Below are 19,708 nucleotides of genomic sequence, written 5' to 3' on the forward strand. Positions count from 1 at the left end.
TCTTTTGTACGAGAACAGATAAAAGGAAGTGTGTTTGAGACCCTTGCTAAATCACAAAGATGTTTTTGTGGAGTAATTTGTCGATCATTAATATGGGCTCTGCAGAAAGGAAATTAGAATAAAATTGTGCAATTTTGGAGTAGATGAAAGGAGTATGCTAGATAGTACGGACTTCAAAAGATACAATAATCAGGAGAAAATTGACATTTTGAGACCCTCCAAAGATCAGCAAGGTCTCCAAAAAGACAAAAAGACTTTGCTACAAAACCAAAAATAAAAGTTGCAAATACAAAATGGAAATTGTTTGGTTCGTATCATGCATATAGTTGGGAAATCTACATAGTAACTGGAAAAAAACAACCTGCCGTATAGTTATGGTGAATCGCAATGTTTTGCTGACAACTCATTGAAGCGGAAATATCAAATATCTTTAGCGGACGGCTTGAAATCAAATCGCAGCGGGATCAGGGGCCATACTCAACCTTGATCTGTTAAGTCGATGCAACGTTGGTTTATAACAATGTCGTATGAAACAGTGAGTCATCATATGCCACCTGGGGGGTAAGCAGCTCACGGGAATATCTGACGATTGATGGTTGGAGCTTTTCACGCTTTGTGTCGTAACCCATTTTGCTCGGGGACAGTTAGAGATTCATAAAACTCAGCTGGATTCACTTTGATTTGGTTTAACTATACAACGTCTACAACTTCTACTGTCATTCCCTGTTAAAGGGGTACACCGTTCTTAGTTACTGGTGGTCAGTACCCAATGCCATAGTGGAGTTATTATGCATGCGAATTTGGTGAATTGCATACAACTGTCCTCGATGTAATTCTCTGTTCAAGTCATGTTTATTGATGTAATTCTCCTGTTCCAGTCATGTTTATCGATGTAATTCTCCTGTTCCAGTCATGTTTATCGATGTAATTCTCTGTTCCAGTCATGTTTATCAATGTAATTCTCTGTTCCAGTCATGCATATAAATGTAATTCTCCTGTTCCAGTCATGTTTATCAATGTAATTCTCTGTTCCAGTCATGCATATAAATGTAATTCTCCTGTTCCAGTCATGTTTATCGATGTAAATCCCCTGTTCAAGTCATGCATATAAATGTAATTACCCTGTTCCAGTCATGTTTATTGATGTAATTCTCCCTTTCAAGTCATGTTTATCAATGTAATTTCTCTGCTCAAGTCATGTTTATCTGTCTTGTCATACCTGTGCTAATTGTACTGTTTTTGTATGTGTGTTCCATGTTTTCTTGTTCTAGAGTCACTCAACTGCCATCAGGGCTGGTCGTGCCCAACCATTACTGAGGGTAAGATGGGGAACCTATCAGCAGCGTACACTCAATTCCTAGCTATGTCACCCTGAGGCCGCACCAATTGAATACCTTGGAGATTGGACGAAGAGCACATTTTTCTCTGTCAGAGAATGGGAAAAATTGGAAAATAAAAATCTCACAATATTTTTATGCAGCATATAAAACGACACCATGTCAGCTCACTTGACTTTAGGTGACACTATCAAACTTCTAATATTACGAGCTAATTATGTTCATAAGATTACACCTTAGATGATTTGTAACTATCAGTCATAATTAGATGAATGAAACTCAAGCAATAAAAGTGTTTTCTATATCCAAGGTAATAAATTGGTATGGCCTGAATGTTCACTGAATCAAACTCATTTACCATTGCTTTATCAGGGGACCTGCAAAAAAACAACTAGAAATTATTTTTTCCAATTTAAATGCACTCTACTTGAGAAAGTATTTTTCAAAGATGACCATTGAGTGAGTTTGATTTACAAATCTCACAAATGTGTTACCTTTCCTATGCTTGTACCCTTGCCTGTTGAATGTAACCATACTAACCATACATTGTTTCCCATGTACATCATTTACTGGAAAGCCGGAATTATTTGTCTGCCTTATATTTTCGCGTTTAAAGATATTAATCACATTAATAGGATGCCACGAAAAAGAAAATCTCATTGAGATTACTGTTCCATAGTTGTCAAAACACTACTCCAGGGTGTACTGGTGTTCCATAGTTCTTCCATCTCACGAGACACAGTCTTTATAGCAACAACATTGTAATGCCGAACACAACAATTCAATTCAGTCGGCAGCGATATAGCGATTGTTCTGCATGCGATTTTCCACGATACCTAGCATGGCGTGCGTTTTTGTTCCCATCACATCCAACAAATAGCTCCACAGGTACTTGCATCTATTTGCATCACTTCCTTTTCTGGCAAAATCATTTTTGCACGAGCGCATCGAATCAAGACGCCATTTCATTTAATTAACGATAATGACAGTCTAAGCTAAATGAAGATTCTTTTCATTAATTGCCGCAGCAGTAAATTATTCAGCATCGATTTTAATGTGTAAAATTTCCAAGAATTGTCGTTTTAATTTCTTGAGTGTTTCTTTAAAAATGTATCATTGTGAGATTATAGAATTGATTTAAGTCGGGAGTGGTTTCTTTTTTTTCATTTAAAGTGACAACTAGGCTGTTCTTATACTAAAGTGCATGGAGAGAGTTGAAATGTACTCGTAAGTTGGGGTATAAAGTAAGCCCAATGTGGGGGAAATTGTCCTGTAAATTTCCTGCCTTATCACTGGTATTATGGGAGACCCTTTGATCTCAAGAAGGTCATCTTATACCAAGGAACAGGAGAGTCAACCCTTTGAAGCTTGCCCCCACCCACCAAAGTCTAGTCATAGAACCTATCTTTGAACTTTTTGATTACTATTCTCTCGTTTGATGTGATGTTGACCCCAAATTGTAGGCGGAAACGGTCTTTGTGACATTTTGCAGCAGTGATGCAGGTATTCGAGGTGCAGGGCCACCTCGGAGGTTGGGTCGTCCTGCCGTTTCACAATTCTCGATTGTTTGAATAGAGAAGGTTGGCTGCGGCTTGTTTTTCCATTTTACCTAGATTGATATTGCACCTTTTGTATTGGCTTCGAATGCTTATGAAAAGGTTATAAGAAATATTTTGTTCGTAAAAACTGCTAAAAGCAATTTTGCGCCCGAACCATCGGCTTAGTGAACAACGTCAACACAATTAATCACCTTTTACTTATCAGACGCTATTATGACAATACCGGATGAAAACAATGGCGATTCTACCAGGCCCTGCGGGGCAATTTTGGATGACTTGCTACTAAAAATGGAACAAACATTAGGACTAGACATAGAAGAAGACCTAAGCTAATGGTGGTGTTTATATCAGGTTTAATTTGATGGAATTAGGTGTGTATTGTATGTCATTTTGTGTACAAGATGTGCTCTCCTTGTTTGTATACTTAGGTTGCACCACATCTCGCTATCTTTGGGACATTGGCAATACCGTCATCTAATGGATTAGTTCTCCTTTCTCTCAGTCTAGAATTTAAAGTTATATTTAATTTAAATAATTCAGACAGCTCATGTTATCGCTTATCAATAAATCTCGCAAATTCCCTTGAAAGAATAAACCGTGTTCGAACACACTTTGTCCTAATCATACATCTCGATTTCATTCAGCAAATCCCCTGCAGCGCGCGGCATTGATTGCTAAATGCCGCTGCATAGACTCATTCATACGCCCTCGAGTTCTTCAGAAAATGATAAAATTCTGCGCGCGGAATAATGCAAGTTGCATGTTAACCATGCTAATGAGCGTGAATGCTAGAGGATGCGTTTCCTTAAATAGTTTTCCAATAAATTCTTCAAAGCCGGTGCATTTTTGCTATTTTAGATGTTTATGATGCTCTGATAATACCTCCAGCGAGGGTGGGAAAGGTTTAACCCCCGAAGTGCCGCAGAAATGAGCAATTTAATCACAGCTGCCTGCAATTATAATCGCTGCTTTCTGCGACAAAAAGATCTCTCGTCGCTGGGTTTTATGTTGGTGATGACCATAGGGGTCTCCCACATCTCACAGTAGGTTGAAATGATTCACGCTTGTACGAGGGATATATTTAGTGCTGAGTCTGACATGACCAAGGGCCTTTCCTGTGTATACTAGTCACCTGAAGATGGTCAAATTAGCCCCTCTCCTCCTGCCTATAGTTCCCCTTTAAGATAAAAATGCACAATTAGAATCCCTGCACTTGTATACCCATGATACATACGGTAGTATGTACGCACTGACGATTAACCACAAAACTATTCCTTAGTGAAATAAGATGGTTTGCAATATTTTAGTACTACATGTAGCAAGTAAATGATTTTGATATCACCTAGATTATGATTGCAGTTAATTCAGTACCAAATCATAAATTGATTTTAACGTCTCATTGATTAAAATTTGCGTGTTATATAACTTGATAAAATATTTCATATGTATCAATTTGGTCTTAATTTAATTGTACATGTATTTGCGCTCGTTTACTGACTAAGGCTTGAAATCACGAGGTGAGGAGGCTGAAGTGATGGTGAATCGTATGTAGCCCGCTCTTTGGATATGACGGAGTAGTTCATTCTTCATGTCACACATGAAGAGTGAGCTGTGATGCGTTACGCGTGAAAACGAGAAATTTATATAACCACGGCCAAAGTTGTAACATTTTATATCTATCTGTAATTGTCTGTCATTTCTTCTCAAATGTTACAGATACTTAGACTGTTAAACAAAATAACGTTTTCCATTTCTCTTCTCGCGCAGGATCTCAGAATTACTTCACCGTTCACCCCCAGTTTGGCACCATCACCCTCATCAGGAAAGGCATCTCCCAGAACCACTTCAAGTTCACGTTGGCCGTCATGGCAAAGGATGTGGCGTCGTACTGGCCCCAGAATGTTACCGATCGACTGACCATCTACGTCGGCAAACTCGACCCGCAGTTTTATTTGAACTTTTATGATGTGACAGTTCCTGAGATGTCCAAAACGGACAAAGTGTAAGTCAAGCATTGTGATTTGTTTATTCCAGAAAGATATTTGTCTTATTATATGGTGATTACAAAAGCACCAATGTGATGTGCGATGTCAAAAAAGTACCAAACCAATTTCATAGTGGCACATTAAAGTGATGACATATATTTCCCGCAGACAAGTGATCTATCACACATTGCAGCAATCAATATCAGCTGTTGCTGCAATAAAAATGACATTTTTTAGCGTGATTAGCAACCAGTTGATCCCCTCTGCAACAACACAAATTTCTTTTCCTAATTCTAGGGTGACCCAGATCAAGGCGCGATCGTTTCAAAGAGAAACACTGACGTACCGTCTCAAGACGGAATCCGGCGCAAACTCGACGGATTTCTACATCAATGAGACTACGGGAAATGTCTACGCGTATCGGGAATTCCGCTACGAAGAACGGCCGCGGTCATTCAACCTGATGGTATTTGCTACGGAAAACCCACTGTCAGGCGAGAGAAGAACAAGCCGAGTGCCGGTAAGGGGACATCTCAAAGATGCTTGATGCCATGAGAGATGAAATGTTTTGCTCATCAGGGCCCGGTCGTCCAAAGATCCGCTATCTGTTAACGGTGGTTTGGGGGCTGCTAAACCTCGGTTATCATAGCCTGCCCCATGTTTGCTCTGTTAGGTTAGATGCCATGGCTAAGTTTGCTGAACCTTATAGGCTACGCCATGGGGTTGCGCCAACATTTGGCGGAACCCCAAACCCGCTTAACTAACCAGGCTTTGATGAATCAGACCCTGTCTGTTGGATGAGATTATAAAAGCCAGAGAATCTTCGCCACGGCAAGTATAAGACCTCGACACATACGTGGACAGTAGCCTATATATAGTGGATGATGATGATGACCATGTTGTCTCTTTCTGAACCCTCTACCTCCTTTAAATGAGTATAAACATTATGTGTACTGGTACTTTCATTTCCAGCTCCGCATCAACGTGACTGACATCAACAATCACATCCCAAGTTTCCCGCTGTCGTCGTACATCAAGGAGAATGTCTCGGAGGATATACCCATTGGTACAGAGATATTGACAGGTATGTTGAGACACGGACTAGTACAACAATTGTTGGTGTCGCACTAGTAATCGAACACCCTATTGATACCATCTTGATGTTCTGAGATCGCATGAGAGTCAGGATGTTTATGATACTGGAGGGCTGAAGATTGGTAATAATGAAAATATTAGCAATTTCTTTAACACTTTTTTTCAATTCAATCTTTTTCTCTTCAGTTGCTGCCAGTGACTATGACGGCGGGCCAAATGGCCGGCTCACCTACACCGTAAGCGATGACCATTTCTCTGTGCGAAATGCCGACAACAGGGGTTACATCAAAGTTGCCAAACAACTTGACTATGACCGAATCCCCGAACACGCTTACAATTTCCGTGTATACGCCACAGACGGTGGGAAGAATCCGTTGACGGGAAGTACGAGCGTACAAGTAATTATGAGAAATATTAACGACGAACGACCGCAGTTTCCGCTGAACGTATCTTACCATAGCGTGGATGAGGACGCCCTACCAGGAACGACGGTCGCGGTCGTGCAAGCTATCGATATTGACGGCAGTTCCATCTCGTATAGCTTTGATAGTAAGTTGCTGTTTAAACTGTATGCCGAAATGGTTATTGCAACTCAGTCAGAAAATATGAAGAGTTTAATCACAAAATGCAAAAGCGTCATATCCAACATTTTGGCGTTAACCATTCCAAGGCATAGTCCATTTGATGATTGATCTGTCCGCAAAATTTCAGAGCATTCAGGCCAACAGTAAAATTGTTATGGTCAAAAATGTCAAAAGCTTCCAATGCATTTTCAGTGAAATTTCAAACTTCGAAGCCATTTTTCACAAAATGCAGAAACCGAATATATCTTGTTTTGCAATGAAATGCTTTATAACATTGTTATAAGATTTTGCAAAAAAAGCCTCTTTCCCAAAGGGTTTACCCGGTTCTGAATACCCTTATAAATCCTTTTTAAAAATCTTTTGTACAGACGACCAAATATCTTTATTTTCGGAATTACATGTAAAAGGTTTTCCATCTTGGCTAGACTTCCTTTAAAGAAATTCTCCTTCCGTTGAAATGAAGGAAGTGCATTAGAAACATATTGGTTTCAGATAAATAGGGTATCTGTATGTTATTGAATTGGATTCCAATAGAGCAAGCCTAATGACTGATATTCCGCATGTTTAGTGGTCAAAGTTGCCGAATGATATCGAGTCGCCTTGTATTTGTCATATTTGGTGAATATTCCTAACGATAAAGTGGACGCAGTCATGGAGTTTTTGCTGGCTGTTCAGCATTGGTGATTTAATATGTCTCCCAATGAATTTTAAAGGATAATATTGGTATTAAATGGGATGCGAGGAACATTTCTTTCGCCATCCAAATGACTTTAAAGGGACTCTTATGCCAAGACACGGAAATGGTCTGAATTGACAGGTGACGCCAGCATCTAACCCTGTACCTGGGGCCATGTACATGACGTGCTGGGTACGTCATCCGCACATCCTTGGGCCATGTACATGACGTGCTGTGTACGTCACCCGTACATCCTTGGGCCATGTACATGACGTGCTGTGTACGTCATCCGCACATCCTTGAGCCATGTACGCGACGTGCTGTGTACGTCATCCGCACATCCTGGGGCCATGTACATGACGTGCTGTGTACGTCATCCACACATCCTTGAGCCATGTACATGACATGCTGTGTACGTCATCCGCACATCCTGGGGCCATGTACATGACGTGCTGTGTACGTCACCCGCACATCCTGGGGCCATGTACATGACGTGCTGTGTACGTCATCCGCACATCCTGGGGCCATGTACATGACGTGCTGTGTACGTCACCCGCACATCCTGGGGCCATGTACATGACGTGCTGTGTACGTCACCCGCACATCCTGGGGCCATGTACATGACGTGCTGTGTACGTCATCTGCACATCCTGGGGCCATGTACATGACATGCTGTGTACGTCATCCGCACATCCTGGGGCCATGTACATGACATGCTGTGTACGTCATCCGCACATCCTGGGGCCATGTACATGACGTGCTGTGTACGTCATCCGCACATCCTGGGGCCATGTACATGACGTGCTGTGTACGTCATCCGCACATCCTGGGGCCATGTACATGACGTGCTGGGTACGTCATCCGCACATCCTGGGACCATGTACGCAACGTGCTGGGTACGTCATCCGCACATCCTGGGGCCATGTACATGATGTGTTGTGTACGTCACCATAGCAAAAGGGTGAACCACTTAAGTCCGGACACTAGAAAAGTGTCCCACTCGCATTTCTTGTGCCAATCTGGCTCGTTCGTTTCTTGTTTAGTAATTCTTGTATCTTTTTTCAGAGGGAGAAACATCCGACATTTTCCGCATCAACCCCGTCAGCGGCATGATCGTCCTGGAGAAAATGGTCGATGCGAATCGCGACTTCTACACCTTGAATGTCTTCGCCACGGATGACGGAAGTTGTGTCCCTTGTACCTCGGTGACGAAACCGTTGTCGAATAACGCCTCGATAATCGTTGAAGTCATGGATATAAACAACCATCGGCCAGACTTCCCGGATTGTCGACGATATGCGCCGGTCGTGAAAGAAGAACTTGATCCGGGCGCAAGAGTTACCCAAGTATGTATCGATGTAGAACATCACATGACTGTTGTGCATTTACAATATCATTCAGTGTAGTAACAATATGTATAGTGGAACTTCCCTTAGCGGACACCTCTCTATTACGGATGCTAGTTTTGGTCCTAAATTGACTGTTTCCATTCATTTTGACCTCTTTAAACAGGACAGTACACAGAATTTAACACTTTTGTATTATAATAATCAATATTCTGTATTTATTATCATTCCGTATCAAACAATGTTCTGTATCTGCTCATTCAACAGGTGAAGGCAAAAGATGAAGACAGTGGCAGCAATGGCAAGATCATCTACTCTATCGTGTATCCACGCCACGAAGACAAGTACTTCCTCATCAACAACACCACCGGTGAAATATTCACAAACTACAAATTCAAACGCGAGGGTTCGAAAAAGGCATACAGCGTGACGGTGAAAGCTGAAGACAGGGGGCGGCCGAGTTTAGAGGGCGTCTGCTCGTTTCAGGTTCACATTCTGGACATAAATGACCACGTGCCGGAATTTGACAAAGCAAAATATTTCCATACCATGATGATGGATACAGCGCCATCTGTGAGCATTTTACGAGTTTATGCAACCGATCGGGACGAGGGACAGAATGCCCAGGTGCGGTATCATAAGACGTCAGATGATTGCGGGAATTTTGCAATCAATCAGATCAGCGGTGTGATATCGTTGGATCGGACCTTTCCTGCAGTGAGTATGAAATTTGACCATCTTTCAGCCCGTAACTCAATGCGCGTGGTTTGATCTGAAAACCGAGGCAAATCTCTGAAAATCAGAGTTTCGAAATCAGCAGACATCTGATAACTACCAATCAAACTACAATCGCTTGAAAAGATGTTCAATACATTGTCATATGTTGCTTGAGTCACCACAAGTGTATTCAAGATGAAGCATCATGTGACAATTCGGGAAATTTGAATTTGAAAAACCGTGCATTTACGGTTTGCGGCTATGAAATCAAACATGGTGAACCGTGTATATACGGCTTGCGGGCTGAAAGAGTTAATAGTGTTCTCCAACTTTTTACAGTTTGACTTGGTGGGGCAGCCTGTATAGTACCCCCAGGTATATGGCACGGCTTAACCCACTGGCCATGAGGGAATTCTTTTATGGCCCAGTGGTTGGCGCGTTGGCCCCAGAGTGGAAGTTAAGCAACGTTGAGCGCGGTCAACCTTTGGATCGGTGACCGGCGCGTACAATACACAGCCTACCAAATCAATTACCTTTATTGCAAGCGTCAAGTCGCCAACAAAATAGTTATTACTACATTTTGATTCTGTGGTAGAATGTTTTGACTTGGTGGTAAGGCCCCATTTGATATTTGACTTGGTGGTAAGGCCCCATTTGATATTTGACTTGGTGGTAAGGCCCCATTTGATATTCGACTTGGTGGGATGGAAGTTTGACTCGGCAGCTGGTAGGCAACTGATAGGAGTTGGAGGGCACTGATTATTGTATTTGCACTTGGGGGAAAATAAAGTCTTACATTGGAAATTGAAAAACTTGAGCTATGTTTCCTTGGCAGCAGCTGCGGTGTCAGTACCAACATAATTGATTAAAAATTATCTCCAAGAAATTGGTAAACTATTCGTTGTCCAATAGGTGATGAACAGATTCATATCCTCATCTGCTTAATTTTGCAGAACATGTCAGAAATTGAAACGAAGTATTATGATATTGTCTGGTATCGATCGGAAACTTGTTGTCAGTCTGTCCGTCTTGATGCATTGACCTGTTCACGACCAAGTCACTGAAAATGCCTCACTGTGAAAAAAGGATTGACAGATTTTTCGAGACGTCAAATCATTTCCATAAATTGTTTCTGAAATGAACTTGCTGGTGTAGGAAACATGGACCCCAAATAATTCCAGACTCTACTGCTGATTTCAAATAGCGAATATTGTTTTTTCTGTTGTCAGTGTTAAAATATCTTGACGAGGGTTATCCTACCAAAAGCTTAAGTTTTAGTTGAGTTTCAAAAAAATTTCAAAGTCAACACACTTGCACAAAAGTCACATTTGGGTGTTGGTTGAATGTCAGAATTGTGATTTTTCACACAATTTTTTCTCGTAACGGTATTGTCTGTCTCGAGAATGGTGTAAGACCCAGCTGACTGAGTGTGATTATCAGGCAATAAAAATCTCACTTTATCGGCTTTTACTGATTATTGGTCACGTAATATTTTTACTGAATTGTCCATCATTTGTCTACGTCGGTATTAAGTCTGACGAAGGGATATGCTGGCTATATCATATATGTGTCCTTTTCCAATTTCGTAGTTTTGTACGACTTTATAATTTCATGAATAGTGGGTTGGTCGTTGGGATTCAAAGTTGCTTCAAGAGTCAAATTTATTTGGTCTGAAGCAAAAAAACTGCTCGTTAAGACTTCGTATGATAGAACAAATTCAAAAGAGAAAATAAACAAATGAATACCAAACAGATCACACTATCAGTCACAGGGTTCGGTGTGGATGGTATCAGAACTCTGAAGTGACTTCATTTATGTCTTTGATTTCTTCCTGTAGCCATGTCATGACATTTTGCAGCCTACCATCTGTAATCTGACAATCGAAGCCCGCGATCTCGGACAGGAACCGCCACCCGAGCGATGGCAGGTTGCCAAGGTACAAATACAAGTGAATAGCTCCGAGCAGCAGCCGCCACGGTGGTTAATTGACGACGGGACGAGTTTTCAGATCGAGGAGTTGACCCCTCAAGGTCACACTGTCGTGACCTTGGCCGCGATGCCCCCGGTTTCTGGACAGCTTGTTTCATTCGATATTGTCTCCATCGACGGCAATGATTTCTTCTTCACGCCATCTGGTAGCAGCGATGTGCAACCCTTCCGAACCTTGACGCACACAGATAAAAACGAGGTGGAGCTGAAGGTCAACTCTCCGATGGACTATGAGAGCATCAAGGAGTATAGGGTTAAACTGAGGGCAACAGTGGTAAGTTGTCTCCCTCTGTGCCTTTTTTTTCTCGATTTTATGTTCAAAATCTTAATGTTGTTGATGTTGTACAAACTTTACCTATTTTTAACCGAACCACATTTGGGAGGAAATCGATGTTGATCAGAGAGAGTCACTCCATCTCTGAGTAATATGGGTGATGATATCCTTCATTATCCTCTCTCAGCCCATCACTTTATCGCTTCATTTCCACATCCGTGGTGTAAATTGCCGTGGTGGATGAGGCCTTTGCCATGAGAGAAATGTCAGGTAAAGACAATTAAGACAATGTATTGTGCCTCCTTCTCTCACAGGGCCAGTAACGGTTATCCGGCCATTAGAACTGAAGTTGTTTAAGGGTGCTATGAAATTTACTGGAGAAATCATTGTTATCATTGTTGTTGTTGATGTTGTGTTTCGTAAATGTTCTTGTGTCAAAGATTGACTGTCTGTATCACTGTATAGGTGCCTCGTAAAGACAAGAGTTTTGTATCCTCTAAAGGCACATCTGTAAGATATTTCAGTTTAGCACACTCTATTTTAGCACACTCTCTTTTTCTAACACTTCTTGGTTACAGTGTACATTTCTCCCTTTCGTTGGGAAGCCATTTTTCGCCTGTGCCAGTCCGTGCACAACAGTGTATAGCAATGTTAAGAATTGACCACAGGCTCTACCATCTTGGTGTAAACTTGAAATCCAAAAACAATTACAACTCTTCTAAAATTCAAGTTTTAGCCAAAATGGTGGTGCTTACACAGGCAAAAGTCTCCGTCCATGGATCCATGTTGGTGATTGGTCATGAACATTCCATCCATGGGCCATCCATGGTCAGATGATGGAGAATCATCTATCCATCCATGGACATCCATGGATGGATCTACCATGGGCCATCAGTGGATAGCATCAACATTTCATTCATGGATCTCCATCGATAGAACCTCCATCCGGAGCCATCAAAGATCCATAGACGGAGACTTAATCTACTCACTCTAAGATAACTCTTCAGTTTATGTAGTTCAGCTCTAAGTGCATATCCGTGACCTTAATACTACGGCATGTGACTGACAACCTTGCACTCCACTGACCTTGTAGAGTCGACATGGTCGAAACACTAATGTCACTAATGTCACTTGTAGCACTGTTTTATCAACAATAACCATCATCATCATCATCATCATCATCATCAGTAGAATAGTAATTGCCCTGTTCGTTTAGCCTGCAGTTCTTCTTCGTGTTCATTCCTGGTCTGGTGACCTGTAATGCTGATGTTTGTCTCAGTTTCTCTTGGTCACCTCTAAGCTGGTCCTTCAGATGCAGGCTTTAGCTGATGGCCAGAACTCCTCCCTCACGGCTGTTAGTTATGGGCTTTTGTCAGGATATGGTTTGCAGTCCGCCTGAACTAATGTTCACTTTTGTAATGTACATACTTTGTTTGAATAGCAAACAAAGACCTGTATGGGTTTTATTGTAATAGTTGTCTAAAAAACTTATTGTTGTAAAAGATGGAATGAAAATTATGCACTGTATGATAGCTAAAAAAGCTAACATTTAATAACAGTGTATCACTCTCGATGTTGTTTTATATCAAATTGTATTGAGTATAATGTAGCAGTTATATAAAAACAAATATTCAAAAAGTGTTTTTCCTCTTCACAGGGTGACAAAAGTTCCGAACTCTTACTCAACATTTCACTGCAAGACAAAAATGACAACGCGCCAACTTTTACCAGCTACAACAGTCTTCTCGGCAACTACCAGGGGAGTATTGGTGAAAACGTCCCAGCGGGAAAGTCGGTCATTCAAGTTACCGCGTATGACTTGGATACGGAACCCGCATTCAAGACGGTAACTTACCGGCTGCAGAAAACTGCAGATTGGAAAGATTTCCGGATTAATAAGAAGACTGGGGAGATTTTTAGTAATAAGGAGTTTGATCGGGAGACTAAGGATGAGTATCGCATCACAGTTATTGCAGAGGATGGGGCACCATCGGATGCTGGAAGTGAAGGCCCGAATGTTGGTAAGTTTGTTTTTACCTTTGGTTGCCTGGGGATTTGGTTTTCTAGGAACTTAACCCTTTAACTGCCACCATCCCCGAATTGTGACGAGCATCTATGCGTTATTCATTGAATTTCATTGAAAAGATCGTCTGCTCTTCAGTTTGCCTGCCATCTACCAGTACGGATATTTGCGGGCCATTAGTAAGCGGTGTATGGACCCAGTATATACCGGGTGCGGTGGCAAAAAAGTTAATGGAATGGTTTGGCCTTCTTATTCCAGATTTCAAGGGTGTCATCATCGCCATCGCTGATCAGAATGATAACGCCCCCTATTTTGAGAAGCCATCATACAACACGACAATATCAGAATTAGCGGACATCACAAGTTCTGTCATCACTGTCACTGCAAAAGATTCTGATTCGACGGCCAAGTTGACGTATTCGATAGTTGGCGGAAATAAACACAATGTGTTTGGTATCCGGGAAGGTGTTGGCGAGATTTACGTGGCACAATCTTTAGATTATGATACTGATCCAAAGGTGAGGATGAGCATTTCCTGGCAAACATGTCAAATGAATAATCAAAAGAATAATGAGACGAACAGTCAGCAGTGCAACATGTTGTTGCCTTCAGACAAACAGTCTGCAGTGAATTCTGACTGAATTCTTATTCATATATCTGATATTCCACGCCTCTTTTCTCTAGGTATACAATTTGAAGGTGCGAGTGTTCGACGGCAAGTACTACAACGACACCATCGTCCAGATCACACTGTTGAATGAAAACGACAACCCTCCTGTGTTTAACCCGGCATTCTATATGGTCAACAATGTTATAGAACACGACGTGCCACCACCAGAAGGAAAGTTTCTTGTTCAGGTAATAAACTTTGTGTTTGTATTGGATGTGCTACCATTAAAAGTTGCACAAGAATCCCTGTTTCTGCCAGTTGTCGCCAATTAAATTGGGGGAGTTTCACCCTTCAAACCCGCAGAATCGAGTGTGCCCCTCATTCACAAGTCATGTCTGCCATCGCGAGATTTATGAGTTACTAGCTGTGTATCTTCTAAAGATATGATAGCACAAAAAAGTGCACACCTCCATGCATGTCCTTGTTGATTTCAACAAAAAAATTCCAATGTATCCGTCTCTGTCAAAATGTTTAACGTTTTTTTAATTGCGCAGACCCATGCGATTGATGTTGACGCTGCATATACGAACATCTACTACGCCCTCAGCGGAGCTGATGCGAATGAATATTTCAAGATTGACGGCCAAGGCAGGCTCTTCCAAATCAAAGAGATTGACCGTGAGGCACCTGATAGCAGCGTACGACTCTGGGAGTTCAACGTTCTAGGCACTGATGAGAGGTTGACGGGTTACGCCGTGGTGACTATTGAGGTGCAGGACATCAACGATAATGCGCCCATCTTTGTCAATTCACTGCTGAAGGGTTATCTGAAAGAGAATGCTGGGCCCAGTAAGTTACTGCCACTGTTGGGTGGGCTTTCTAAAGACCCGATATAGTCCCATTGATGTGACCAAGCTCTTGTAGTCGTGGATCTTTTTTGATTCCTGCTCCTCCTTCCAAGAAAGAAAATTCAGTTTGGAAACCTCTGATGTGATTTACTGGGATGGGACGGTCCCTGCTCCTACAGCCATGGTAGTAAACAGGCCAAGAGGTCCTCCCTTAAGCCAAGGCTTGTAGGACTGATCCCTCTTACATAACAGAACTTACTTGATTGAATTTGAATTTTCAGATATTGAAGTGCTGAAAGTCGAGGCCAAGGACAGCGACAAGGGTGAAAACCAGACCGTCTATTATGAGATTCTGGAGCAAGTCCCTCGTGTAGGTCGGCGCAACCAAATGGCGTTTGAAATGCGTGACGACACGTCTGGACGCATCTATACCAGGTTGAGTGGGATCGATCGCGAGGATAACATCGATCAGTTTAAGCTGATTATCAGGGCGAGGGATGGCGGACGACCGGCCAAATCAAGTGAGTCAAAAATATGTCAAAATTGCATTCTTGCACTCCTTTTTATCATGAAAACATTTTGCAGTCACATCGGATAAATAAAACAGCAAAACAATCAACGAATTCTCTTTTCAGCGACTGCCACTGCTACCATTATCATTATGGATGAAAACGACAACGCCCCCCATTTCACCAAGAAAAACTACGAAATTGAAATTCCCGAAAACATGATGAATGGCACGACTTTCCATACTGTGTCAGCTACGGACAATGATTTCAGCTCGCAGGGCCATCTGACGTTCAGTTTAGACGAAAACAGTCGCAAAACGTTTAGCATCCAGAGTATCTATGTGACGGATACTGGTGTACTGCAGGTTTATAACATGACGGTAAGGTTTTACACATCTAAGTTTTGGTTCTGGCTTGAAAGCGTTAAAGCTCCCGCAATTGAGCTATTTTCGTCACCGCGATCATGATTGCATGCGACAATGGGGACTTTTTCTTTGCAATTGCCTCATTTCAACCTCGCCATGTTTCCAAATTTCAGCGCCTGGATTTTGAGAAGCCTCAGTTCCGCCGTTTTGTCCTCGATCTCAAAGTTACTGACGGCAAGTTCACGGACACTGCCCGAATGATCGTGAAAGTCATGGACGTGAATGATAATAAGCCCATCTTTCGGGCCAATGCCTCGACAACCATGTACGAGAACAAACCAGTCGGGACAAAGATTAAGACTTTTGTGGCGACAGATGCTGACCAAGGACAGAATGCCTTGTTTGAGTGAGTATGATGATGATAATGAGTCTTCTGTAGCCTAATATTCAATGTAGTTTCATCGATCAAAGTGGTTTACATTCCACCCCCTCACTATTTGCCTGTACATTCATGATTCAAGCTCTACACCTGGGAGTATCTCGTGTCCAAGCTGCAGAAATACAGTGCTCCGGACTGACATTCGTATTCTGCCAGCTAGGTCCTACTCTTGGGTGGAGAGAATCAAGTAGGGTTATGTGTTTTGCTCAAAGCCACAAAAATCACAATGGTGGTCATATGACTCGAACCCACGCCCTCTTGATTATGAGCCAGGCACTCTACCACTATGCCATTTATCTCCCTAAATAGAAACACAAATACAAAAAAAGTGTGTTCCCCTTTTGACTTTTAGGTGTTTTTAATCAACCTGCTTATCGTTATTCCAGTTACAAAATCGACCCTGAAACTGATCCCTATGGAAATTTGAATATTGATCGATATGGCCGGGTGACAGTTGTCAAGCCGCTCGATCGGGAGCAATGGACGTCCGATGCAAAACGCAAGGCAATGATGACAGCTAGGATATTAGCCGTTGATAAAGGTATAACCTTGCTAAAACTGTTGGTTGTCCCTGGGCTGTCGGAGTGGCACAGTCGAAACATCAGGGCTTGTTACCTCTGTGGCCCCGGGTAGATTCCGGGGCAGTCCCGGTACACACATGTCATAAAAAAGCCACACACTTTCACAAGTATAGGGCTGTCACAAAGGCCTATATGTCAATGTCACTTATTGAAAGGGTATGTACAAGTATCACTTTGGAAAAAAGGAAAACATAACCACTTCTTGTATCCCTCTGGCAAAAAGTGGAGGATTCTGACCAATTTACGTGTATCCCTTGCTAATAGTTTCCCACCCATTACAGGTTTCCCACCCCAGACGGGCTCCTCCTCGCTGACCATAACGCTTCTCGACGTCAATGATAATTTCCCCAAGTTTGCCTACATATACCATCCAGTGATCGATGAGAATGTTGAACCACCTGCGTTTATCGTATCCGTCCATGCCAAAGATCCGGACAACGCAACAAATGGTCCGCCGTTCGTGTTTTCGGAACCTGCTGATAGTCCAACCAGGGAATTCTTCACCTTACAGTTCATCCAAGGTTAGTTGGTAGAATTAACTGGTGTGTATTGCTGTACCTTTAATTGGTGCCAGTTGTTGCCCAATACTGTAAACTTAAAAATATTTCCGTTTTTTTTTTTTTTTTTTTTTTTTATATTTCTTGCATTTGCAGAATGTGAAAATATATGACTGCCAAAATGAGATAAAGACTAATCTTTGTCAAGAAGTCATAAATTGGTTTCAACCTTTCTCCCCAGGTGGCGACAATGGAAATGGCGCAGGCGACATCAAGACGAAGGCAAAATTCGACCGTGAGAAACAGAAGTATTATTACATGCCGATCATCATGACGGACAGACAAGGTCTGAGCGGAACGAACACACTGACCATCACAATCGGGGATAAGAATGACAACATGCATCAGCCAGGACACAAGAATATCGATATCTATAACTATGAAGGTAGGCGAGATATTTTCCGTTGAACGTGCTGAATGAAAATGGGGAGAATAGAAGGCTACCCCCCCCCCCCCCCCCCGCCCGCGTCAGACATCGTGAGGCCCCAGGATGTCATAGACACGGGTATCTATAGCTAGATGCACACAAAATACAGGCGATCAGAAGATAGAAGGAGAATTTTAGATTCTGATCAACTTCTTCATTAGCTCAATTGCATGGCTTAACGAACCCACTAATTGCATGTTAATTACCCTACCGTTTCTCTACTCCTTACACATGCACCACAGGCTGGAAAGCGGGTAAGTTGAATTATATCTTAGATTCAATTTTTTTCATATAATCAAATAAATTGTTGTTCCAACCTTTGTATTTCTTTGCAATTTTTTTGGTTAATTTTTCCACTTAACTCTCATTTAATTATGACAAACTCTGTCCTCAATATATCAGTACGACAGTAGCATGCAAAAGAAAAGGAAAGTAAAACACTGGGGAAAAATTGTATCCCTTTACTTTACTTGACATATTAAAACAGGTTCCAAAACCGAAGACGTTTCAATGTGAGGATAATTTGACTTATATGCCCCTAAAGAAAACGATAGCTAACAGAAATTATTTTGAAGTGTGCACATCCTATTTAGCTTAGAGGACTCTTCCTTTAAATTCCCTGTTATTTTCCTGTCTCAGTTGATGTTATTTGTGCCAGGGTCATATTGCATGCATGATTCTGTTGCAGGGGACGTAGACTATTCTGCTGGGAAGTGTAAGTATCAGTCTCACGACGTCAACAACCTAGCCTCTGTTTCATGTCATTTCAACATTTTCAATGAGCACAAACTTTACAATAATCAGAGTTTGCAGTAATATGCTTTTAGATTCGTTTGTGCTTATTGAAAATAAATGTATAACTAATCACTTATTGGCAGCACTTTAAAGCAATTGTTCCGTGTTACAAGAAATCCCCAAAAGTAATTTTGATACAGTCCAAATCAAAATAATCATCCCTAACTTTCACATGAAGTTTGGAGGTTTGCATAATGAAACAACTTGATGACAAATAACAAGTCAGTATTTGCTATAAGGTGTTGTCGTTTTATTGCCGCTTCCATAACTATCATCATTGCCTCGCCATTTCAATTGCACAGGCATCCAACACAAGACTTGACGCTTTCGTTCAAGGTTAATAAACTTCTGATCAAGTAACGAATCGAGTGTTGCATGATGTGGCGGATGACATCAGACTTGTTATTTACCGACAGGTACCTTGATTGTGACGTGTCTGACGTAACCCGTGATATGTCACACAACACTCGATTTGTCATGTGGTCAGATGTTTATTGGTCTGACCACATTTTTGACACTGTGAGTACTGTTGTCGGACCTTGGAACGAAAGTGGCAAGTCCCACATTTCATGTCTAATTTGAATGCTGCAGTCTTAGTACAGAGATGTTGGTGGTGGATTTTTGTTTCCTCAGTCATTCAGGGAGCAAAATATTATTTTTTTCAGAGCTTTGCTAAAGGTGTCAGATGAATTTTTTACTTTTTCACATTATTTTTCAAATGCATTTTAATATTTTTTCGCCTAAATCGGATATTTTCGTCCATCATTATGGAATATCGTTTCCTTCTTCTAACAGTCTTCTACTATGAATATGGAGTGATATTGGGGAACTTCTAACAGTCTTCTACTAAGGCTTGATATAAACTGATGGGAAGGAATTTTCTTTGCATATGCAACTGTGTAAACTTACAAATACAGGATGTTTCAGAGAAGTTAAGATTTTGATACAAAAGGTGGCATTTGACAACAGATAACTGCCTGTTGTCTGAGTTA

At 41.6% G+C, this 19,708-nt stretch overlaps 1 protein-coding gene across 1 annotated transcript in view; it reads left to right on the top strand.

The window, feature by feature from the left end:
- Positions 1-19,708, top strand: part of LOC135495315 (neural-cadherin-like) — an 84,207-nt gene that overhangs the window by 46,241 nt on the left and 18,258 nt on the right. The window contains exons 4-21 of the mRNA XM_064783779.1: positions 4,664-4,898; positions 5,179-5,401; positions 5,854-5,965; positions 6,163-6,525; positions 8,302-8,582; positions 8,850-9,299; positions 11,158-11,562; positions 13,220-13,583; positions 13,844-14,103; positions 14,270-14,443; positions 14,750-15,044; positions 15,325-15,564; positions 15,679-15,932; positions 16,091-16,323; positions 16,743-16,897; positions 17,219-17,458; positions 17,676-17,879; positions 18,164-18,175. Of these exons, the coding sequence (XP_064639849.1) occupies positions 4,664-4,898; positions 5,179-5,401; positions 5,854-5,965; positions 6,163-6,525; positions 8,302-8,582; positions 8,850-9,299; positions 11,158-11,562; positions 13,220-13,583; positions 13,844-14,103; positions 14,270-14,443; positions 14,750-15,044; positions 15,325-15,564; positions 15,679-15,932; positions 16,091-16,323; positions 16,743-16,897; positions 17,219-17,458; positions 17,676-17,879; positions 18,164-18,175 (4,500 nt within the window). The remainder of the gene's footprint in view (positions 1-4,663; positions 4,899-5,178; positions 5,402-5,853; positions 5,966-6,162; positions 6,526-8,301; positions 8,583-8,849; positions 9,300-11,157; positions 11,563-13,219; positions 13,584-13,843; positions 14,104-14,269; positions 14,444-14,749; positions 15,045-15,324; positions 15,565-15,678; positions 15,933-16,090; positions 16,324-16,742; positions 16,898-17,218; positions 17,459-17,675; positions 17,880-18,163; positions 18,176-19,708) is intronic.

The sequence above is a fragment of the Lineus longissimus genome, chromosome 11 (genome assembly GCF_910592395.1).
Source record: "Lineus longissimus chromosome 11, tnLinLong1.2, whole genome shotgun sequence".
NCBI classification, from domain to species: domain Eukaryota; kingdom Metazoa; phylum Nemertea; class Pilidiophora; order Heteronemertea; family Lineidae; genus Lineus; species Lineus longissimus.